The sequence below is a fragment of the Zosterops lateralis genome (assembly GCF_965231275.1).
Source record: "Zosterops lateralis genome assembly, chromosome: 5".
Classification (NCBI taxonomy): Eukaryota; Metazoa; Chordata; class Aves; order Passeriformes; family Zosteropidae; genus Zosterops; species Zosterops lateralis.
Window position 1 is genome coordinate 23,239,314 of NC_139766.1, and position 24,692 is coordinate 23,264,005.

General features: G+C 40.2%; 2 protein-coding genes across 3 annotated transcripts; one reads left to right on the forward strand and one right to left on the reverse strand.

Moving 5' to 3' along the window:
* Positions 1 to 1,934: 1,934 nt before the first annotated feature.
* On the forward strand, positions 1,935 to 19,539 carry KLB (klotho beta). Its single transcript, XM_083861145.1, has 5 exons — positions 1,935 to 2,803; positions 10,586 to 11,093; positions 13,347 to 13,615; positions 15,113 to 16,256; positions 17,966 to 19,539. Exons 1-5 carry the CDS (start codon positions 2,066 to 2,068, stop codon positions 18,325 to 18,327), a joined length of 3,021 nt encoding a protein of 1,006 aa, XP_083717271.1. The 5' UTR covers positions 1,935 to 2,065; the 3' UTR covers positions 18,328 to 19,539.
* Positions 19,540 to 19,655: 116 nt separating this feature from the next.
* On the reverse strand, positions 19,656 to 24,692 carry RPL9 (ribosomal protein L9). 2 transcript variants are annotated; one of them, XM_083861147.1, is made up of 8 exons: positions 24,625 to 24,692; positions 24,263 to 24,309; positions 24,072 to 24,187; positions 23,215 to 23,310; positions 22,774 to 22,906; positions 21,304 to 21,384; positions 20,756 to 20,869; positions 19,656 to 19,752 (listed from the first exon to the last, which is right to left on the reverse strand). In XM_083861147.1, exons 2-7 carry the CDS (start codon positions 24,306 to 24,308, stop codon positions 20,763 to 20,765), a joined length of 579 nt encoding a protein of 192 aa, XP_083717273.1. In that variant the 5' UTR covers position 24,309; positions 24,625 to 24,692; the 3' UTR covers positions 19,656 to 19,752; positions 20,756 to 20,762. The 2 variants fall into 2 exon arrangements, with proteins under 2 accessions (XP_083717273.1, XP_083717274.1); XM_083861148.1 differs by having other exon boundaries at positions 19,656 to 20,035.

Below are 24,692 nucleotides of genomic sequence, written 5' to 3' on the forward strand. Positions count from 1 at the left end.
GCTCCCAGTCATGTCAATAATAAGGAAAGAAGTACAGTCTTATCCAGACCAAGCATCTGAGAGCACCAATCTCTGCTGCACCTTACACATCTCAGGCAGGTGCAATGCACTGTCTGCCTCCAGTGCCAGTGGTACTAACACTGCTGTATTAAGTGTATTTAGACAATTTAGCCTGTTGTCTTTCCCTTGCCCACAGATTGCTCATGGGGTTATGAAGTTGCTGTGAGTACTTGGAGCTCAAGCATTTGGTAAGGATGGTGATTAGCTGCTTTAGAAGTGTAGCCACATTGATAAGGACTTGTATTTGGGTTTTCTTTCATGAAGCAAGATGCATAAAATCAATGCTTTTAAATGTCAAAATAGAAAGATGACGTTGATGCAATAACTATCAAGCATTTTAAATGATGTTCCATAGAACAAAAAAGGAACACGTCAGTATGTACTGTAGACCAACTGTGTACAGTCCCTGTCTGCTGCTCTTGTTCCCAAGCTGCCTGTGTGTGGTAGGATCTTGGCTGAGAAATGTAGATCAGTTACTTCAGCTAAGAGGAGAGGCTCGTGTTAGATGTGTGGCTACCCCACCCACAGGGACCTGGAGTGCAGAAGATGTCAGTGGGAGCCTTTATCTTCATCTGTGGTGAAAATGTTTCCTATAAAGGCTCTGCAGAGAACTGCTTGCAAACACGGATGTTTGTTGTTTATCCTAAAAAGAAATAAATTGGCTTCCATTTGTATTAATTAATCAGCTTTACTGATAAATTAAAGGTATATGTCAGTGGCATTCTGCAGTGCAGCAAGCATGCTCTCACAGGGAGCAGGAGCAGTAAAGCAGCAGTAGCCCAGCAGTGCATCTGGACTATCATGTCCTACATGGCAGCAGGGCTAATTCATCTGAGCAGAGTGCTCTGCTCTGGGGATAAATTGTTTCCATGTTCAGATTTCAGTGCCTATCTTTCTTGCGTGCCAAGTTACTTCATAGTTCTGTGTTGTTCCTCCAGGCTATTCTGCAGCTGTGGTCATACAGTTTCTATTACTATATGGACACACTTTGTATTACTGTACCTCAAGAAAAACAAAAATGGCAGGCATCAGTCTTACAATATTGAGTAAATTGACTATATCTCAACATACCTACTCTTGCTAAACATGTTAAAAGATTTAATTATACTGCAAAATTGCTCTATAAATATTTGCTGTACTGATGCTCCAGCTGTGTATATGAATTGTTAAGTTAATCAATACTGAAATAGCATCTTTCAGGGCTAATTATCTTTGCTAATTTTGTTTATATGAAGAAATCCAGGAAAATTGTGTAAGAACTGGAACAGTCCCCTGTTGATTTTGTACTGCTGCTGTGTGTAGTGCTATACAGGAAACTTTTGTCTAGGATGGAATAATGGTTGCATGTGTTTGAAAGAAATGCTGACTTGCTTTGTGTTTTTATATAGTTATTTGGATGTCTGTATATCTCTTGCTCACAACAAAATTTCCCACAAGTCCGGGAAGAGTTTTTCAGCAGAAGTAGGTTGTTTGAGCAGGTTAGGACTGAGGAATCATGCACTGCCCTTCCAGCCATCCAATTATGCAGATAGGATAAATCTCCTTTAATTTGGTGATTATGTAGTGTGAATTGTATTAATGTTTCCTCGAAATACAGTTGTACAAGAATAAAAGATGTGATAGCTTCTTAGATCCTCTGTCACCTATATTTTCCTGCCTGAATGACTGACCTTTAAATGAGGATAAATTAGTTCCTAGCATTTCTGTTGTTCAGGCAGCCTGCAGCAAGAAGCCAGGTAGGTGTCTCAGTGGTCATACAGAGGCCACCTCCCTATAAATTGCACCATTACGGGTCATTCTCTGACCCGTTCTACGTCTCACAGTTCAGGCTAATCATTGACAGGGCTTTTACAATCGCAAGCTTTTAGTGAAGCTTTGATAAGACACTCCAGCAGCTTGTGGCAAATGAAGACAGTCTGCACGGCGTGGACTCCAGCACAAGAATGGAATTTCTTCAGCAGTACAAGAAATCTGATTTTTAACACTGGCACTATAAGCTGGTATAATGTGTGGCCAACGACTGGAGAAGATTGTTGCTTTTTGGACATTAGTTTTCATAAGGATAGTTACTGGGCTTGCTGGAGAGGGAAGATCTGTGTGGAAAAAGGACTCCCACTTCAGCCCCGTGAGTGAAACACAGATGTTTTTATATGACACTTTCCCCAAAGAGTTTCTGTGGGGTGTAGGGACAGGAGCTTTCCAGGTGGAAGGCAGCTGGAGAAAGGATGGGAAAGGCTCCTCCATCTGGGACCGCTTCACCCACTCGGAGTTCAGGGACACTGACAGCACAGGCGCCTCCAGTGACAGTTACATCTTGTTGGACAAAGATTTGTCTGCTCTGGATTTTTTGGGAGTTACTTTTTACCAGTTTTCAATTTCATGGTCAAGGCTTTTCCCCACTGGAGTGGTAGCAGCTCCCAATGAAAAAGGACTTCAGTACTATAACACCCTTATTGACTCTCTACTGTACAGAAATATTGACCCCGTAGTTACACTGTACCACTGGGACCTGCCCTTGATGCTGCAAGAAAAATACGGGGGATGGAAAAATGAATCAATGATTGATATCTTCAATGACTATGCCACGTTTTGCTTCCAGACCTTTGGGGATCGTGTTAAATATTGGATTACAATCCACAATCCATATTTAGTTGCTTGGCATGGATATGGCACAGGTATTCATGCTCCAGGAGAGAGAGGGAAAATAAGAACTGTCTACTCAGTAGGACACAATTTGATCAAGGTACAGTATAATAAGATTTTACAAATTGATCTTGCACTGCTGTGGGAAATGATAGGAGGAATTGGTCCTGTGATCAACATTTTTTTAAAAAATCACCTGCTGTGAAAGCACCAAGAAATAGCCTTTAGCTAAGTGAGTCTTTCTGTTAATCCTCACTTTGATCTTATTGCTTGTCACAACAGCTGACTCAGTAATTATTTGTTTTAAAGTGCTTGTTTATTATTTTTATTTAAATTAGCTTTTACATACAAATTCTAACTATTAAAGAGCATTCTTTGTTCTTTACATTTAGTTAAACAGATTTGGCCGTACTGAAATTACTATTCTATTAATTTAAAAGGAAATTCATTTGTATTTGCATATTGAATCAATTTTACTTGCCATAGAGTATGTATATGTAAGTATGATTGGTTCTAGCTTAGTAAGATCATATTGCAAAATGTTTGCTTTTAAACTAGTAAGGTTGGCACTTCTTGGTTTTGGAAGAAAACAAATGTCCTCTTCAGTACTTGAGAGTTTCAAATTATTTCCATGATGTACAGTATTTTTTGTATCTGCTGTGCTCAAAATGCTTTACAGAGCAGGTCACTATCCCATCTCTGCAGCCAGTATAATTCCCCCTGCTGAGACTATTCTTAATTGTCACAAAGAGAATTTTTCTACAGTTTGCCATACATTATACATGGAATTAACAAATAAATCCAAATGAGTTTTTCCTACAGAAAGAAGTATGCATGTGGGAAAAAATTATTTGCCAGAGTGGTTAAAATATTCTGCAACTGACAAATTCTTATATTTGCTTCTGGCCTTCAACCTTCAGAACATCATTTTTTAAAAAAGGTCACACTGCAGCCAATAGAAGTTTTACACACAGAAAAGTTGTCAAGCATCCTGAGTCACTAACTGATTTCAGACTTAGCAGAAGAGTGATTTAACTATAGAGATTTGTGAAGCATCTCAAAGAAAACTGATGCCAAATCATTATTTTTATTTTTAAGTGCTGCCTTTTATAATGCATGTAAAAGATACAAGTTTGCAGTATTTCTTGCCTTCATTTCTGAGTGTCACAATCAAATGTGGAGTACCGTGTAGGCAGTCTCTGCACTTTCTGTAAAATCCATGTAAGCAGCACACCACACACAGGGAACAATACTCCTCTGCCAAAAAATCAATTGGATTTTCCAGGAAGCCAAGCACAGCTGGGTCTGATACCCAAGTTACTGACCTAATTTTCTTGGTCAATATTATTTGTCTCTCAGACTTGATTTGATAGTTACTTCTTGTTCTAGAGTATAAAATAAATCACTTGGATGAAAGATGTAAGGAGACTTTCAGCAGCACACAGTCCTTTAACTACTGTATTATTATCCTTGGGCAGAAATTATTTTCCTGTGGTACCCTTCTTACAACCCCATGAACATTACCTAAAGTATTACAGTTTTCTCCTGTACCACTGTAAAAATTCTGAAGATTTTAGATAAATGAAAAATCTCAAATTGGTAGTAAAGTATTTGAGGAATTGGAGTTTTCTGGTTGGGGTTAGAGATGGAATGGAAACTCTTGAGGTACCAGTGGATATGAGTCAACTCTTCTTATATTTAGATAGAATTATTTATTTATCTTAATAAACTGCAATGCCAGCCAGCCATTCCACAAAAGCCACATATGTTCCAAGTCAGCTAGCCAGAATCCTTCTCAAAGATCTTTGTGTGTGTTTAAATGTTCAGTTAATTTTGCATTGTTGACAATACAGTATTAATAGAATGTATTGATGCACAATCAGGATTCATGTGTTGTGAACTATCTCTCCTTTGACATCAAGTTATAAGATTCTCTCTTTAAAGAGATTTCACATGGGTTTTTATTTCATGACCGGTATATACTGATCTATTTCTCAGACATTTTATTATGGCTACCTTCTAATTTCCCACTGCAAACCAAAAACATTATCCCAAAAATAAAAGATCAACCAAAATGTCAGGTTTTGGCAGTGTGAGGCAAGGCCTGTTAAAGCTCTTGAAAAGATTTCCATTTATATCATCAGCATTAGGAAGAGCCACATTCTTGTCCATGTCAAGGCTTCATTCTTGGACAGGCTGTTGGCAGACGTGGTCCTCGATGCCACCCTGAGCACAAACCAGGTCCATCCTTTAAATATACAGAGCAGGAAAAACAGGTTAGGTAATGCTGAAATGAAGCTAATCTTGCCACACTGTTCCACAGCAATTTGCTGAAAATCATTCTCAAGCCTTTTTGTAGTATCTTTGGAGAAATTAAATGAAGCTCTCGCATGAGTCCTACTTTTCGTTTAATTTCCTTGTGTATTGTTGCAGTCAGGGTGATATCAGAACTAATCACTGTTTATATAAAGGAGTCCTTTTATGTGATATATCAATCACAACCTGAAGCTAAGTTTAATAGAATCACAAAAACAATATATCAAACCATAAATCTCTGCTTTTTTGGACTTTGGATTATTTTATTGTAAGAACAGTTTGAAAGTTGCTGGAGATCTTTGTCCCTAGAAGAGGGCTGAAGAAATTTCTTCATTTTAAACTATCAATTTTATTGCTTTCAAAAGCAATACAAAGTCTTAAACCCCAAATAATTGGCTGGCATATGGAAAAGTTCATAGAATACCAGGTTGGAAGAGGACCTCAAGGATCATCTCCATGATGAGATGCATTTTAGAACTGATTAAAAATTATCTGCTTCCGTGAACCGTGAATGACTTCATGTAAGTAACTAGGCAGATAATGATTTTGTTAAGGCTTTCCAATAAAAGTAGGGTTGGTCTGTCTTCATCCAGCCCCAGAGATCTGTGTGTTGGCTGGCACAAGGCATTGCTGATGCACCTCTCACCTGTGCTCCCCTCCAAGCCTTAAATCCTGTTGAGGGAATGCCCCAGACACATCTACCTAAGAGACAGCCCTGCCTTTTACACAGGCCTGGTTAGTCAGGATCTATAAAGAGAGGTAGTGAATGCAAAATCAAAGGCTGCTAAGCACAGTGCTTAGGAGATCCACACTGGGAAAATAATCCAGAAGAATTCCAAATTTCAGTTTAAAAAAAATCAATTTTAAAAATCTATTTGCATGTTACTATGTATTCTAGTCATGCACAGAGGGTAATCGTTGCTACTGACCATATCGAGAGGACTCGATACGACCTCTATGGAAATGAATAGGGAATCTGAACTTTGATGCTTATTAATTAAAAATTCCTAAGGAATTCTCTTAGATAAATCTCCCTTCAATCATGTGGTCATTATGAGTAATAAAAGAACCATGTGGAATCTTATACCAGATGGAGACTGGCCATGAAAAGTGCATTTCTGTTCTTCATTAAAGGAGACTGCACTTCACAAAGGCAACATCAGAAAACAATTAATGATAACAGGTGATTTGCTATGCAACATTTGAAAGACACACCAAAGAAAATTAAAAAAACTATGAGCTTGCTCCTGAGGCAGATGTCATACTGAAGCAGGGAAGAAGAAAATGGCACACAGAAAAATTATATGGATTTCTTTGATTTATCAGTAAATGAATCTGACAAGAAGCAAGAAAATACAAAGCAGATGAATCATTGTGTCTATGTGAGATGTATACCAGATATATTATTACCATTTTCTCTATATCTAGTTACATTCTTTCATACCTTTCAAACCTTGGATTGAGGTTTGTAAATATCACAAGGGCAGACCAACCTTGTGATATTTCCTCCTTTGTATCAGTGCCCTCCAGGAAGTTCTGTCTTTGTTAATAGGCAGAAAGGGGCTCTTTTCTTTTCTTTTCTTTTCTTTTCTTTTCTTTTCTTTTCTTTTCTTTTCTTTTCTTTTCTTTTCTTTTCTTTTCTTTTCTTTTCTTTTCTTTTCTTTTCTTTTCTTTTCTTTATTTCCTATTAAAGATTATTCCCACTCCTTTCCATCTGGCAGAAAAGCCCAGGGGGAAAATATCATAATGAAGTCTCTCTAAAAAATATTTTCATCCCATACTTGGAAAAAGTAATAAATTCACTTTCAAGCCTGGTGTCTCCTGATAGGTCCATTGCAGATCAGGTTCCTTTCTGTGCCCAGCTGCATTATTTCTGGCTCTTTGATAGATCTCACTTTGCCAGGATCTCTTTGTGGACGCTGCTGACTTTGGGATCTGTGGATGAGTATGCCCCAGGAAAGTCCTATAATTCATTCTCCTTAAAACCAAATTTCGGCTTCATGAATGTGAAATAATTATTACCTCTATGTCCTACCAGACACTTCCTTCCCTTCCCCCGAAGGAGACTCCTTTCCTCAGGATGCAGAAAGATGAAACTACACGAGCACCTGTATTTCTTACAGGAGAAGGGAAACCTGTCTCCATCAAGTATGGCTCTGGGGTGGACACCAGAATCATTTATGCTTGTAAATGTCTCAGCTTGAAGATTTTTCAAATAGTAGTAGCCATCAGTGATGATGTAAAATTCACCACTGATTCATAGATTGTTGTTGATTTGTTATTTTCAGCTTAGCTTTCTTAGATTTCTTGGTAATCATTAGGGAAAACACAATCCAAAGGCAGGACAGTTAACATACAACAAATTTGATAGTAAAGCCTCAGTCCTTCACAACACCCTCTCAAGAAGTGTACTTCCCTACATCTTGAGATGTAGGCAATCCTTCACAAGGATTGAGATTCAGTTTGCAAAAGAAAGGGTTTAGTGCTACTTTAGCTCTACTGACTATGGGTCATCTTTACCACAGACCAAAAAGGCCTTGAATGGAAATACACTCTCCAAATAAGCCACACACTCCTGCCCTTCTTCTGAAGTGTAACACCATCATCATCATACTCTATATTCTAGATCTTCATGGTTTAAACACTAAACAAGTAAACAAAAAGCCCAAATAATTTTATTAGCATTTTTGCAATTCTAGTTTTCCTAAATGTTTTTGATTTCCAGCACACTAAAATAACTCCATATACCCTTGACATTGTTTTGTATACTCATTGCTGTAAAAAGAAAAATTACTTGACTAAAGTATCTTAGGAATTTGAAAGTATTGCTCTTTCTAGTGAAAGCTCTTTGCGTATGTGTATGTCAAATTACAAGAACAGAAAATTTGAAGGAGTATGAGAATATTTCAAAAAGAGGGAAGAACAAAACTGTTGTCTTCAGTTTATTAAGTTGACTTTTCTAGCCTTTTTAAGGGGTTAGTACTAACTGACATAGCACTCTCTGTGACTTTTGAGACTAGGGAATATTTTCTACATTAATACCAGGAAAATATGCTGAAATTAATGAGTCATACGTATCTAGAATAAATACCCAATATTGATCCTACTTTAACTGTGTATTTAGCCTTGACATTTGTCCTTGCTCTAACAAGGAAAGTGAAAGATTAGAGATTAAACTCTAACTGAAAAAAGATTAGTCAAGATTTACTGAAAATGCCCAATTTGATGTATGATATGGCTTTTATATTAATGTTTGTTTCATATCTTGTCTTAAAAAAAGGTATATAAATCAGCTGTTTCCATCAACAGCCATTTGCATTTAGCAAACACCTTTTGAGAATGTTAAGCTTCTTTAAATAACAACTCAACCCAGAATTATAGGCAAGCAAATTATATTGTGTCTACTATGTCTGTAAAACCCTTAGTATAGACAGTGACAAGTTTTTAACAGTAAGAGTTAATCCTCAGAATTTATTCATCAGTGATACATACAAGTTTGTATATGAGGATTCTATCTTGACTCATATTAAATGTACTTATTTATACTTGAGGTCTACTCCTCTAGAATGATACCTGGGGCTGTATTCTCTACTGTACAGTTTATCTTTAATAGTAACTTTATTTTCTTCTAATCACCTTCTGAAGATGTGTATGAATATGGGTCATCCCTGATTGGTTTTTACATGTCAATATGATATTCTTATTAGTTGTTTTTTTGGCAAAGCCATCTTTCTCCACCTCAAAAAGTGTGGCTGCTATGATTTACCTGGTGCTATTATCGTGGTACTTGGTGCTGTGCATTATACAGCTGAGTGCAGTGGGGGGCTTCTTGTTAAGCCAATGCAGCCATATGCCTCTCATTCAACACGTGTGTTCATGGGCTGTGTCTGAAGAAAAAGTGTACAAACCAGGTGGGAAAACACTAGAGGCAGAGCACAGGGTAAGCCTGGCCCCAGCAGCCACCCCAGGCTGGAGGGACTTTCAGGAGAGGACAGTGAGGACAACTAAGAAGACGGCATTGGCCACATAATTTCATTTTATAATACTTTAATTCTATCTCGAAATTTGCCTCATGAGTCCATTTTTGCTGGTTTTCCTCTTCAGCTACATAACCTGCATTTCAAAGGTTAGTGTCACTTTATCAGTATTTTCAAAGACAGACCTTGAACAAATGTTACGAGCATGACCTTAGAAACCATAAACAACTGATACACAAAATTTCACAAACTGTAATTCTTTGGTACTCCCCAGCTTAAACAAATACCTACCTGACATCAGGCCTTTTGGAGTTTGGTTTTTTTTTTAAACTGTCAAGGCTGTGTGTTTCTAGATAAATTAGCTGAAATTATTGTCAAAAGTAAGCAATGCTGTTTGGCTTAGTAATGATGGCAATCTAACTCAGCGCTCATTGTTTCACAACGCTCCTAATGTTTTTTTTCTGGGTGCAAACTATTATTTTCTCTCCAGCTTAAGAGTATAAAGCCACACTACAGGCATAAGGTAAACCCTGAGTTACTTGACAACTCTTCAGCTGGGAGAGGTCAGGTCCCCTCACCTGTGTCAGATCACCTGATGTGATTTCACGCTGCAGTCCAGAGTCACTCTTCTCTGACCTACCTGTCCTGTTTCTTTATGGGACTTTGACAATGCTAGTGATTCCTCACTCTCCCATGTATTTCTGGTTTTGTGTAAGTTTTGTCTGCTGCATGCCCTTATTTAAGTGATTAATAATGTGACATTTGAAGCTAATTGTGATGTGTGATAATGCTATGCTTTCTAAAACATGATGATAATCAGAGAAGATATTAATAGATGTAATGCAGTGCAGTGGCCATTTCAAAGAAGAAAATAACTAAAATTCTGAACAAAATTGTCACTCAGAACTGTGAAAGTTGACATTTGGGTTCAAACTTCACAGCTGGGTCTGTTGCCCAAGTTTTTACATGTAGGGATTGTGCAGATATCAAAACTTGAACACTTGCTTGTATGACTTGGCAAAACAACTAAATCCCAAGAAGAGGGATGGAGTGGATGCAGTTTGATCAAGGTAAGTCTAGGTAACCCCCAGAGCACAGAGCAGTTAGTGGCACAGAGTCACCACTGACAAATAAAATACCATATGAGATGCATAATTCACGGAATAATTGTAAAGATGGTATGAAATTTTAACCATATCAGGAATCACCGTGACAGAGAAAGATTCAGGTGGGGCTGGTTAGATCACAGAGTTCAAATCCCACTGTTAGAGCTGTTCCAAAGTGTCTGTGTAACAGCTATTCTCACCCCTTCTGGGCTTTCCTGAAATTTAGATGTATGTTAAAAAGCAAAAAGCCACAGCCTTAACGTGTCATAGGAACAGCACACGGGTTACTGAGTGTTGCCCTCATCCCAAGGAACCTTGCAGGGTAAGAGTGATTGCCCATTAAACTGTGCAGGGTAATTCATGTGCCTTAACTGATACTTCCATAAAAGCCTGCAGTGACTCAGATGGAGCTGCCTCTCTAGCTGCCAGCACACAAAGAGACTTATTAGAGTTAAAATTTAATGCTTATTTTTCTCTCATCAGGCTCATGCAAAAGTTTGGCATACCTACAAAGAACACTTTGAACCCTATCAGAAGGGGATGATATCCATAATATTGGGATCCCACTGGATTGAACCTAATAAATTGGAAAATGAGTTGGACATTTCTAAATGTCAGAAGTCCATGGAGAGAGTACTCGGATGGTTTGCTAAACCTATCCATGGGGATGGGGATTATCCAGAAGAACTGAAAAATGAATTTTTGTTTTTGCCACACTTTACTGAAGATGAAAAAAACTACATAAAGGGAACAGCTGACTTCTTTGCATTTTCCTTTGGCCCTAGTAACTTTAAACCTCCAAACACTTTACCAAAAATGGGACAAAATTTGTCACTCAATTTGAGGGAAGTACTGAACTGGATTAAACTGGAATACAACAGTCCTCGAATCTTGATTGCAGAGAATGGCTGGTTCACTGACAGCCATGTGAAAACAGATGACACCACAGCCATCTACATGATGAAAAACTTCATTAATAAGGTTTTACAAGGTTTGTATAGAAATTAAAATTTGTTGGATTTTTCAGGGAGCACTTTTGATCATTTGATATTTCTCTCTGTAATAATCTTTTTTTTAAGAGATAATGGCAACAAAGTTAATCATTAATTATTTATACTGCATGAGTACAAGTCATGGATCAGGATCTACTGGTGCTAGGTATTGTACAAACAGAAAAAACCCATAGCTCCTGTCCCAGAAAGCTAAAGTCCAACATCTGCATTGGGTTAGGTTTGGTTAGGGTTGGGGTTTCCGTACTGAAACGATTACTCCTGTAGGACTCCAAGACTCCACCTATAGTAGGTACAGAAAAGCCTTGAGCTCTTCTGTGAATGTCGCCTCTGGTGACACAGGGAGCTTAGTTAACTCCTGACCTTTCCTACCTTCAGCCCCTTGTTTCTGCCTCGAACCTTCCCCTTGTTTTTCAGGAGGCTTTTCTCATCCTCTCCCACACTCAGTCAGGATCCTGACCTGTTTCTGCCCTCTCCTGTCGCTGTCCCTGCAGGCAATGCTACAAACATACTCTCATTCTGATCCACCAGATCTCTACCTACCACCTGCCTAACTTTTAATTTTCTTTACCATAAAGTATATGCAAAATAGTACTTTTTCCCCTACCCATTTAAATGGCCACAAAGTCTCAGCATGCACCATTTCAAGTGCCACAATTAAACTTATCCCCATCTACTCAGTATGCTTCTGCAAACAAAAATGTTCTCACTTGTCACTTACTCTGTCCCTAGATGTCTGCTTCCATTTGTTCAACCTTCCTCATTGTGGACATCAAGTACTCATCTTTACTTGCAAGGCCATTCTAGCTTCTCTCTTTGTCCTCTACATCATTCTCTGCCTCTGCATTTTGCAATAAATATTTTCAGACTTTTTTTTATTTTCTCCCATGGGTTCCCTAATTTAGAAGTTTCTTTCTTTGAAAATACATGCCATTTTATTGCTTCGTTACATTTCCTCATCTCCTTTCCAGTATTCTGGCCTTGTCTATCAGTTTCTCATATACTCACATTGCAAGCTCTTGAGCTTTCTGATTTCATCTGGCAACTAGGAAAACATCCAGCTGGATTATGTCTATGCTGCTGGGCACCTTGGAACTCTGCTGCATCAATACATCCACTGTGCAAAACTGCTTTCTGCTCAAGTTGCAGCCTGGTGTGATTAGGGCAAGGAAGTTCAGAGGAAATACAGAATGAATGCAAAATGAAATGTCCTGAGAAAATGAGGCTAAACAATATTGGGAAATAATAAACCAGAAAACTTCATCTTTATTCCTTGGCTTACTGGTGTGGTGAACTACAGGTAAAAATGGCTTGTCCACGTGTCTGTGTCAAAATCCTCAGCAACCTTGGTCACTGCTTTGCCTTGGGTATTCCAGCCCTCATAGGGTTAACATGAGGAGTTATCCCATGTTATTTCCTAGCTTAAAGCTGGTGACAGGCAGTGAACACAAATGACCATGGAGTTTGGACTTTTTCTTCCAGGCTGCCAGCTGGCATGAGCCTACATGGGTAAGAGTCATTGTGGTTAGTTGGTGTCTGCTGAGAAGCTGCTTTGCAGGTTCTGCTGCCCTTTCTGAAGAATCAGGTTCCACATCTGAGAAAGCAGTTGTGTTGTCATGTTTCTTATATATTATATTGTATAAAAGATCATATCTAGACTCCTTTGGAAGGGGGACATTAAGATTGCCGAAGAAATCAGTATACACTGCACCCATTCTGTTACTAAATCAGTCTCTGGGTTGGTCAACCTAACTTCTCTAGTAATTAACAGTCCCATGCCCACAAAATAGATTTTTCAATTTACAAGATGAGTAGACATCCCCAAATGTTTGAGCTTGCAGACATCTTTCAAATAAAGGTAAAGAGTTTTAGCTTCCTGACAAAGTCACAAACCAGATCAACTGTTGCTCCCTTTATTTTTACCCATGATTCTCTAATTTTGCTGGCATTATTTTACTGGCAAATTGTCAAATGCAACTTCAAACCTGGATGTGGTGTAATATTTTTTTGTTTGCCCAGGGCAGAAATAAAGCATCCTACGGTAATTTCTTAAGGAATTATTGACACCTTTTTTAAATTAAACTAAGACTAAGATATATATGCCAATTTTGCAATGAATTACACTGGGTCATTGAGAAGATACTCAAGATTTTCAAAGTAAATAGCCCTTTCTCGTAAATATCCGTTATATACGTTAGAGTCCTAACATATATATGTTACCTTCTCTTATGCAGCTATTAAATACGACAACATAGATGTGTTTGGTTACACAGCCTGGTCCCTCCTTGATGGCTTCGAATGGCAACATGCTTACAACATCAGGCGTGGATTATTTTATGTAGATTTCAAAAGCAAAAAAAAGGAAAGGATTCCCAAGTCATCCGCACTTTATTATAAACAAATAATAGGAGAAAATGGCTTCTTTCCAAAGGATTCTACCCCAAACTTGCAAGCTCAGTTCTCCTGTGACTTCTCCTGGGGTATCACTGAGTCTGTTCTCAAGGTAAGCATAAAATATTAAGAGGATCACTGGAAACAGAGTGATCAGGAACTTCAGCTTTGTGAACAAATGACCACATACAGCACCTTGGATTCAAGAATTTCAATGCACACTGCCAACAGAAGTTATGCCATGATTGCATCTGTTCAGGCTCTCAGGTGAGCTGGCCACAGAGTGCTGGCACTGCTGCAGCAGCTGTCCCTGCTGCAGGAGCCCTTTCAGGCACAGCCCTCCCTCTGCTTGTGTCTCCATGTTGCAGATCAGATGAGGAAATTTCAGACCCAGAAGTTGATCCAGCCAATTGTTACTGAGTTATTTTTCAACCAGGTGTTTCCAAATCTAGTTTGCAGTGCGGCCATAGGGATGGTTGTGATGGCATGATGGAGAGGGTGACAAAGGGCAGGGACAAGCTGATTATGCTGGTGGCAGCAGAGCTACCTGCAGGCTCCAGGTCTTGTATACAGCAGAAACACATTCCTGGGTTAGGCCTGGCTCCATATGCCACTTAGACAAGTGGGTAAGAAGCCATTCTTTAAAAAGACACATAGCACAGGTGAAGATAACCAACCCTGAGGTTTTACCATCTGAGCTCACACTAGAAAACTGATCATACAACCTTTTGTCCAAACTTAAATAGGTTCCTACAGGACCTATTTATACTTTATTTTTCTTCTATTTCTGCGTTAATCTTAGTAAATAAGCTAACTGTATGTATGGCCAGTGTTGGGATACCCTTCTTGTCATTGCACAGAGACAGTCCCACAACAAATATCAGCCTCAAAAAATAACAACAAAATATCATAATTTAACCTATTCACTGACAACCATAGAGGGAAAAAAAAGTTAAGCTTCTATATATCTTGTTAATATGCAGCACAAAAAAGTAAATTTTCTTTTTTTTTTAAAGCTATCTAAATATTTTAAACTCCACTATATTGTACTTTGAAACCTACAAAAAAGCATTTAAAAGTTGAAATATAAAAAAATAGTATGTGCTATTCAGAAACTTTTCAACTAGTAGGAGATAGAAAAGATTTAAGTGCTACAAGCTTTTTTTGTCAGATTACTATGCCTCAGTTTCACAAGGTTGATCACAGCAGTAATGCCAAAATAATCCATGCTCGCCTCATACAGCCCCTGGTGCTTGTGCTTGCACCACCCACTCTCCTGGCAGCTGCCTGAGAACTGCTGTGTGGACGACCACAGTGAACTCCATCGGGGAGAGCTGTGTGAAAACATGTCATGTAGGCTGGTGGCAGGGCAAATGCCCATGTGTAATCAAAAAGAAAAAAGTGCAATTTTGATGTTTTTCGTGGGAAAAGGAACAGAATGATAAGACGACCACTAGCAGAAAGCCCTTATAGGTGAGTTGGTTATCCTCTTTCCCCTGGAGCATCTAAGCAGGGCCTTCTGACATCCAGCATGAATCAACAGCTAAACACAAGCAGGTATTACATTCATTTAATTAAAACCCATTTTAACATATTTTTATTTTCACAGGCAGAATTGGCAGCTTCCTCACCTCAGTTCTGTGATTCCAACTTGTACCTCTGGAATGTCACAGGAGATGGGCTTCTGCACAGAGTTGAAGGGGTAAAGCTAAAAACCCGACCAGCACAGTGCACAGATTTTGTCAGTATTAAAAAGCAACTGGATCTCCTGGAAAAAATGAAAGTCACCCATTACAGATTTGCACTTGACTGGTCACTGATTTTACCCAATGGAGATCTGTCAGTGGTCAACAGGCAAGTTCTTAGGTATTACAGATGTGTGATTAGTGAAGTCCTGAAACTTAACATTCAATCCATGGTCACCTTGTATTATCCAACTCACACCTACCTGGGCCTGCCGGGTCCTTTACTGCAGACAGGAGGATGGTTGAACCAATCCACTGCCTATGCTTTTCAAGACTATGCAGCTTTATGTTTTAGGGAACTGGGTGATTTGGTTAAACTTTGGATTACAATAAATGAGCCTAACCAGCTGAGCAATGTCTACAACAGGAGCAGCAATGACACCTATCGGGCAGCACACAATTTATTGATAGCACACGCCATGGCCTGGAGAATATACGACGAGCAGTACCGATCCTCTCAGTATGGCAAAGTGTCCCTGTCCCTGCATTCGGACTGGGCTGAGCCTGCCAACCCCTTCTTTGAATCTCATTCGAAAGCTGCCAACAGGTTTCTTCAGTTTGAAATAGGCTGGTTTGCCAATCCCATATTTAAAACTGGGGACTATCCAGCTACTATGAGGGAATACATCACCTTTAAAAACAGAAAAGACCTATCATATACTTTGTTGCCATCTTTCACAAGTGAGGAAAAGCAGCTTGTCAAAGGTGCAGCTGACTTTTATGCACTGAATCATTTCACCACCAGATTTGTGATTCACGAACCTCAGAATGGAAGCCAGTATGAATTTGATCGTGACATTCAATTTCTGCAGGATATCACCTGCCTGAGCTCCCCTTCTCGTTTGGCGGTGGTGCCTTGGGGAATACGCAAAGTTCTCAAGTGGATCAAAAAAACTTATGGTAACATTGACATTTACATCACAGCAAATGGAATAGATGACCCGTCCTTAGACAACGATGAACTTCGGAATTATTACTTGGGCAAATATGTACAAGAGGTTTTAAAAGGTGAGTACATGACAGATTCAAGCTCCCCAGAGCCATTTCCACGGCTCAGACCCAGGCATGGCTAAGTCTTGCCCTGGACAGAGCGAGCACTCCTGGTTCAGATGCAGGAGCCAGCAGCACTGAGCCCCCTGAGGGGCCAAACTCTGCAGTCACTCACAGGGCAGGTACGACACAAAGCAATGGCATCAAATACCTTGCACAAAATGCAGCTACAGCTGCCTTCAGTTTAAACCATGCGAGAAGCTCTCTGGGCATGCACATACAGCAGATTAGTTACTCAGAAGTTATTAGGAGATGATACTTCAGCCCAGTAACTCTCAAGAGACAATTAAAATTTGTACTCTTCAAAGAAAGGCAAGAGCCTCCTTGGTTGCTGAACTAGTCATTGGACAGGAAAGTGCAAGCAAGTCCACAGAGACCTGGAGGGACATTCAGAAGAAACACAGCAGGGCACCAACAGCACCAGCTGCTGTTGAAGAGAGAGTCCAACTCTAGTTCTTGTTCCACTACTTGTTTTCTCCTGGGCACATATGGAAATCTACTTCTTTAGAGAAAAACTTGTAGGAGTTACGGAGATAGAGGACAAAAACATTCAAGGCAATGACATCCAGTAACAGCTTATTGTATGAGAAATGCCGCAGGGACCTCATCCATCCCCTCCCTCTTCCTCCAACCAATCATTAAGGAAAAGCAGTGAGACACAGGCTACCAGCAAGGCCTTGATATCTGAACCATACGGGCAAAATGAGATGTGCAATAAATCCCTGCCCTCACTGTTCCCTACTGATGAGCATTAGAGAGATCATGATCAGGACATGGGGGGTTCAAAAGCTTTTTTGAGACAACTGACATAAAACACAGTCTAGGTATCCTGGCTTCTCCTCTCTAGGAGTTAATAAAACTGAGACAAATCTTACTCATGGCTAAGCATGGCTTCAGATTACTTTTAGACACCAAGAAACAAAGTGTTCTCTCTCCAGTGCTTAGCTTTCTCAGTTACCACAGGACTAAGGACCATTTGCTCATTTATTTGCCATGCTAATTTCATACTGCAAATAAAAGAACAATACATTATTGAAGTAAGTTATTAAATGAAAGGGTTGTTTAAAGGACACTTCATTATAGTATTCCCATTTTAATTTTCAGAGAGCATGACACTTTACTGTACTCACAAAAACATCCCCCAGTTTACATGTTCTTAATCTGGGTTACATTCCCAACTATGCTCACTGGTTGCACATGACTTCAAGGCCTGCTATTTGTAAGTATTTTCACCCAGCACTTGCGTGCAGCAGTTTAACATGGAGTCATGTATGCTGCAGAGATGAGCAGCTGAATTTGGAGCAGGGCAGGAATTCTTGGAAAGCTGCTCTCATGGCACCAACGGGCAGCTGTTCCCCAGTCATTGCAGCTGGCTTCAGTTAAGAGCACCATCTAGCTCTTCCCAAGAAAACAAACTCCCAGCTCCAACCCTGTACAAATCCATTTTCATGGGGTAGGTCCAAAAATCCCCAAATCATTAGGATTTTTAAAAAACAGCAAGGCACTGCTCCTACATAATTGAGACAACTGAATATTAGAAGCAGTAAATATTTTATAAGTACACTTTTTAAATTGGTAACAATTTGAAATCTGAACTCCTTACTACAAAGTCTGCAGGTTTTACTTAAAATATAAGTTATTAACACTTTGTTTCTTTTCCTTCTCAGCCTACTACATTGACAAAGTCAACATTAAAGGCTACTATGCGTTTAAGCTGACTGAAGAAAAATCGAAGCCCAGATTTGGATTCTTCACTTCAGATTCCAAAGGAAAGCCTTCAATAAAATTTTACAATAGCCTGATAAACAACAATGGCTTTCCTGCTGACTACTCAGTCTGTGGCCTCTCTAGCCACGAAAAGCAGTGTAGCTTCTGCTTGTTTATTTCTCAGAAGAAGCCATTAATATTCTTTGCCTGCTGCCTTTTCTCTACTCTCATTTTGCTTTTAGCTATTATTTTTTTTCACAAAAGGAAAAGAAGGAAACGTTTCAAGGCAAAAAGCATCAAGTGTATCTGTGTCTCATTTTAAAAGGGGGCAGAAGCCCACTTTTAGTGAGATCCATCACTGCATTCTACAGTGGACAATGCCACTCAGACAACTGTGGAAAAGCACTGAGTCACTCCAGCCACACACACCAAGCATTTGATTCAAAAACAAAGTAATCATATTCACAGGAAGAGCTATGGCACTCGTTTCTGGTGAAATTACTTTTATCCATCTACTGTACATAGAAGACAACTTCATCTATTTAAAAAAGAAAAAGCAACTACTCTTGTGCATTGGAATAACATTAAAAACAGCTTTACTTGCAAAGACCAACTTTTGAGAACTGAAATGCACTTTTGTATGAATAAATGTCTTACGTGTATTCACGCTATGAGTGTTGTTGAGCATAAACTGCAGCTGTTAGGGTTTAGAAAATGTTATTAAACTCCACAAACTTTCAACTAAGTACAACACCAGGAATGAAATGTACTGGGCCAACTTCTGAAGATACCCCTAAAAGAACAAAACCAAGTTAACTCCATTATTGACCAACAGACATCCCTTACAGATTGGGTGAAGTAGTTTTTAACCCACTCAATAGAGTGATGAACGCAAATTGCACTTGTCATTATACAATTATCAGGCAATTTTTGGAATTTCTTAACATGTGTGGTATGCTTTATCAACTTGTTGCCAAGTATGTTTCTGCACTATCCCAGTATTTTATATTTTTCCAAATTGAATGGAGCAAGTGACAATGTGGATTTTACTATTGCACAGAAATAGTACAACCTCCCAGTTAGATGTTCCTACACGGCAAGATTGGTAGTGAAGAAACAAAGCTGTATCCTCAGATAACACAGCTCACTGCTGGTGAAACAGCAATACACTGTGAGCTTTGAGGTCAAGTCCTTCATTTTCTTAACTGAGCAATAAAAATAAAGCTTCATCTTTTCAGACTACTACTTCTATCTATGCATTTAGTTTAAATGGTCTTAACAAGTCTACTTCTACTGATTTCAGTTTTGTTTTTCATCTACTTCAGATTCTGTCATCACAAGTCTGATGCTTGAGAAAAGATGTGAAAGATCGTTGGTCTCCCCTCTGTGAGAACAATGCTTTTACTATTCCTTAATGCTGTGACTCAGAAATTCCACTTCATGACCTTGTCACAGAAAGATCATGGTAGCACAGCCTACACATTGCCCTACCAGTCTCTGAGCACGTTTTTTCAATCTGAATGAAGTCTGATGGTTTGAAAACACATTGGTAGTGTGGACCTAGTGTGCAATCTCTTCTCCAAAAGCTTCAGGTTCATGCAATCACCATTTAGTTCTTTAAGAAAAAAACCCCCAAACAAACCCAAGATATGAAATACAATTTATTTTATTAGACCTCTGGTGAACACCTTGTACCAGCTGGCATCACTGGTACGTCTCATGGTAGTTTCTACTGGAATCCAGACATCTGTGAAAAAAAAATTAAGAGCTTTTAGAAAGGTTTTAGCAGTGCAAATGTGAAATTTAAAGTGTATAAACATTCAGTGTTAATTTAGCTGATGATTTTAATGCAAGAAAGACATTAATAGCTCAAAGAATTTGCTTGATTTTACACAGACAAGATTACTTAAAGATGCTTTCAAGCACAACAGCTCAACAGTTCAACAAATGTAGTAAGTTGTTCCATCTCTCATGGCACCTGGAACTGCACAAAAAGTTATTTTTTTCTGAGGCTTGCAAATGTTTCATATCTGGAATATGATTTAAAAAAAAAATGGGTTTATCAATCACACTTTATCAACATCCTGCCTCAAGGTTAGGTTTCAAAGGAACACAACATAGAATTTATTTGCAAGTCAGACTGTCTCATCCTGGACAGGTGTTTTGTACTATGTATGGAACCACACACAGGTGAAATGCATCAAATTCCTTTAGCAGTTAAAATTCCTAAATTATCCTCAAATCCTTGTACTCAACTTCAGTAACAAATGCCCATAGACAATGTATATAGTTGTCCCTGTTGAACTGACCTGTTCCCCAGCATTTACATACTAACTGCTCAGAAGACCTTTATATATAAATTGGGTGCTGTCCACTATTTTAGTGAGGGCAGTATCCAACCAGGAGGAATATTAGTGTGAGGTCTTCTCTGTAAATAGCTGTAAACCAGTCTGTCAGGCCAGGTCAGCTGATTTTAAATTCTTATCCAGCACTGCAGCTTGCATTCACAGTGCAGAGTACAGCATTGGAGACAGGTTTTTTCCATACAGTAGCAAAATGCCAAGTTGATGAAAGATGGAAAACTGCTGTTGAAAAACCCAGCAAAAGTCAAGTTTTACGATGCATCTTATGACACCTGTTACAAACAAAATTTCACCCGTTGTTTAACCATGGCTGTGTTGAAGCAGATAAATCTTGTTAAGTCCCCATCTCTAGAGAAGATGTACAATGTGTATTAAGATCATACCAACCTGAGTTTTACTCATCTGCCTGCTGCACTGTGCCTTTCTCAGAGACATAGATACCATCCAAGAATTTCCTGATATCCTTGTTCTTGACTGTGGTGGCCTGCTGGATCAAGGCAGCTGCAGATAAAGTGAGACCATTAGTGCAAAGTAAACTTGTTGTAGCCTTTGTTTATGCTCCAGTATTTCAACTAACAAACAGGAGACAGGAATTAGCAACTTAAAATCCTGTAGGGCCTAAAGAAAACAGGAAGCGTTTCCCTGAGCTTATCCTGGCAACTCAGAGCAGTGGCAGTTCATTACTGCACACATGTACAACTGAAAAGCTGAGAAGTTTGGTGCCAAAAAGGCTGTAACTGCTGACTTGAAGGTTCTGCAGACTTGTAAAAACATCTTTAAGCTTAGAAACAGAGTAAGGAACTATGAAAAGCAATTACAGTGACTAGAGCAAAAAAAAATCTGGGCCATTGTTTACCTCAGGTAAAGAGTTTGCTAAGCTGACATCTTCAGATAAAAGTTTCCATATAATTTTCCACACATCTACTTGCACAAACCTGAATTGGAGACCAACTCAATATCATTCCCTTCAAGGATCAGCTCGTCCTTCTGGGCTTGAGATACTGCGCAGGTAACACCTATAGAAAGGCAAACACATACTCCACACTGCTGAAGGTGTTAAGTGTATTAAAGAAACAATATTAATGTCCTGTCCCAATTTACATATCTAGACACTAGTTTTCAAGACAATAATTAGCTTATATGACTTTGTTAAATAGAGTCCCTCAAATCTATTCCAGGGTTTGTCCTCCCTCACACAATTTCAAAATTTAAAGATCAGTGCAAGCCATGCTCTGGAGGGAAAGCTACTAAAGTGATACTCCTGCTCACCCATTACTAGATCAGAGCATCAATCACCAGCACTGTGCACAAGCCAGCATGGCTCTGTCAGCCAGGTGGTGCCAGTTCCCACAGGACTTAGGACAAAACTGGAGTCACCCCAATCAAAAGCCATTAAAAACCACCCACCCCATCATGTCATGTACTGTGTTTACACCAGCAATACTGCAAATACACACAAGGAGCAAACATGAGGGCATTCGAGAATCTAACAGGAAATTTGAATTTGTAAGAAAAGAAACAGAAGTTTTTACAGTTTGATCTACTTAATCAACAGCTATCAGCTTTTAAGCCACCCTTTTAGTAACAGTAAATGCTGACTTTAAAAAAATCGAGTACAATAATCAAACCCACCCTTAATATCCCACAATAAATCAAACCCCCTGTAACTCTGCACTGTTATCTACCAGTGTTTTGGGAAAAGTCTGATGCATTCCTCTACAGCTACCCCAAAACATCATCGGTCACATTAAGTGTCCTTACCCTCACCAGAAACAGAATTAGGAAAAAACAACTGAATAAGGGAAGTATTTCCTACAGTTTTTACATATCCCAGTTTATGATGTGTTTTTTCCTCCTTTCAGAAGTTTAACAAGCTCCATGAGGTGCTGGATTTTCTGTTAAGACATTTTACTGAAACTCCAAGTGTGCAAGATATAAAAACAACTAATAAGATGGCAATTTTTAAGTTTATTGTGCATGCTCCTAGATAAGCAGCAAATTCAATCTAGAAAACCTTAAAGACCAAAACTATGATGTGGTATGAAACTAAATGTATAATGTTTTAAAACAGAAACACAAATCTAACACTAAGTAACCTGCAGGTTACTAACTACAAACCCCGTTAAAATCTCCCAGTGATTAAAGTAAATCCTGGACTCCTTGTATTACAGTAACTAACCCCAGACTGGTTATTAGCTAGCTCTCACTAGTTAAGATAAACTACAGAGGTATTATTAATGACAAATCCAGTGGCAATGGTATCGTAATAAGATTACAAAAATTCAGAGAAGCACACGCTGCTCCAACAATTACTCATCCTCACCCATTCTCAGTGGCAGAGCCCAAAGGAAACAGCCTGGAAAGCAGAGTTAAAAGCAGCAGAACACGTCTCCAGAAAGGCTCACCTGGCCTCATGCGCACCCTGCGAATGTACTTCTCTCCCAGGAAGTTGCGGATCTCCACCAGCGAGCCGTTGTCCTGGATGACCACGTTGATGGGGAAGTGGGCGTACACCGACCGCATCTTGTAGCGAAAGCCCTGGGACACAGGACACAACTGATACTGAAAGCACAACAGGACCAAAAGGCACAACACAGGCACGAAGCTCACAGGAGACACTAAAGCCAGGTGTATCAACTGCTGCTGAAAAAGGGCTGGCACTGAGCCCGAGAGACATTTGTGCTTTCCTCCACTGCAGAACTTGACAGCAAAGGCAAGACAAACAGCAAAAGGAGAAAGAAGCTGCATCTTGGATGCTTAGAAAGGCTCTCCCTCCATAAAGTAAAAGGCTCTCACTGCAGGTAACAAAAGGGGCAGCAGCTCTCCTGGATGCACACACAACTCACCAGAGTGACCCCCTTGATCATGTTCTGCACATGGCTGCAGATGGTCCGAACTGTTGCCAGCTCCTTTCTGTTACCCCACCACTTGTCAACACGCAGCTGCAGCAAAAAACACACAAAGCCTTCAGCTACACTCCAAAACCAGCAACAAAATCATTTTGTGACAAATGAGAAGCAAAACTTTCAGATTAACTACTTTAAGCCCATCAGCCAAAAACACAGAACTATTTTGTTTTTCGACAGACTACCAAAGACCCACCTTAAATCCTAACCCTGAGACATGTGAGAAATGTTTGTTTTCTTCAAGTCTTGCCACTAACAAGTCTTCAGAAGAGCTGGAGTAGATAAATATAGAATCTTGAACTAAAAAATGTACTAGCAATTGCTAAGCATATTGTTTTGAAGTCTGCCTCCTATGCATAATCAACTTAAATGAAACACTGTGTGCTGATCCACTGTTTTAATGAAATATTCGATCACTGTGGAACAGTAGCTGACATTTTGTTATATTTTTGAGGCAACAGAACATCTGCTTTCCTAATGTAACTTGCAGCTTCTGAAAACCCAATAAACTGATTTTTATCCTCTAAAAGAACCCGCTTGTAGAACAGCACACAATGATCAACCCCCTCCCCTCTCACTGTCACTACAGAAGAATGCAATGGCCGTGTTCCCTCTCACAGGGCCGAGGAGCCCCAAGCCTCCATCGGACCGACCTCTCCCAGAAAACACAGGAATAACCAAAATCCACCAAACAACACACTCGCAGCTGAACATTTTTGGTCACCACCAAAAAGTTTTTAAGCCAACTATAAACCTCCCCTGTCTCCGGGCAGCGAAGCAGCCTGGGCAGCACTCACCTTCTTGTGTTTCTTTCCCAGGAGAGACAGCTCCACATTGATGTGGTTAAAGTCCCTCCGCAGGGTTCCCCGGGGCCCCTTCACAATGACCGTCCGGCCCTTCAGCGAAACCCCAACTGCGAACCAAAGGCGGACACGCGTTACGGGCTGCGGGAGCGGCACCGCCGGGCGCCTCCAACCGCGGGACTAACCTTGTTCGGGGATGTCCACGGTCTGGTTGCTGAGGATGGTCTTCATCCTGCGGGAGACAACGAGAAAGGCTGGAGGCTCACTCGGCCTGGCGCCCGCGGGGGCCTGTCCTGGACCCGGCGCTCCCCCCGCGCCGCCACCGCCGGGCTCCGCTCCCCGCCCGGAGCCTCAGCGGGGCCTGGCCGGGCCGGCACCGCTCCGGGGCCTCTCGCCCCGAGCGCGGGACAGGAGGCGCCGGCGGGGCCCGGCACCGCCCCGGGGGGCCGCCCCCGCACGGGCCGGGCACTGGGGGACCGCGCGCCGCGGATGTTCCCGGATTATCCCGGTATGCGCAGGCGATCCCGGCGGCGCCATCCCACCTTACCTCGCAGAGCACAGAGCCGGAAGAGACAGCGTATTACGTCATCGCGTATTTGTAGCCGCTCCGGGCCC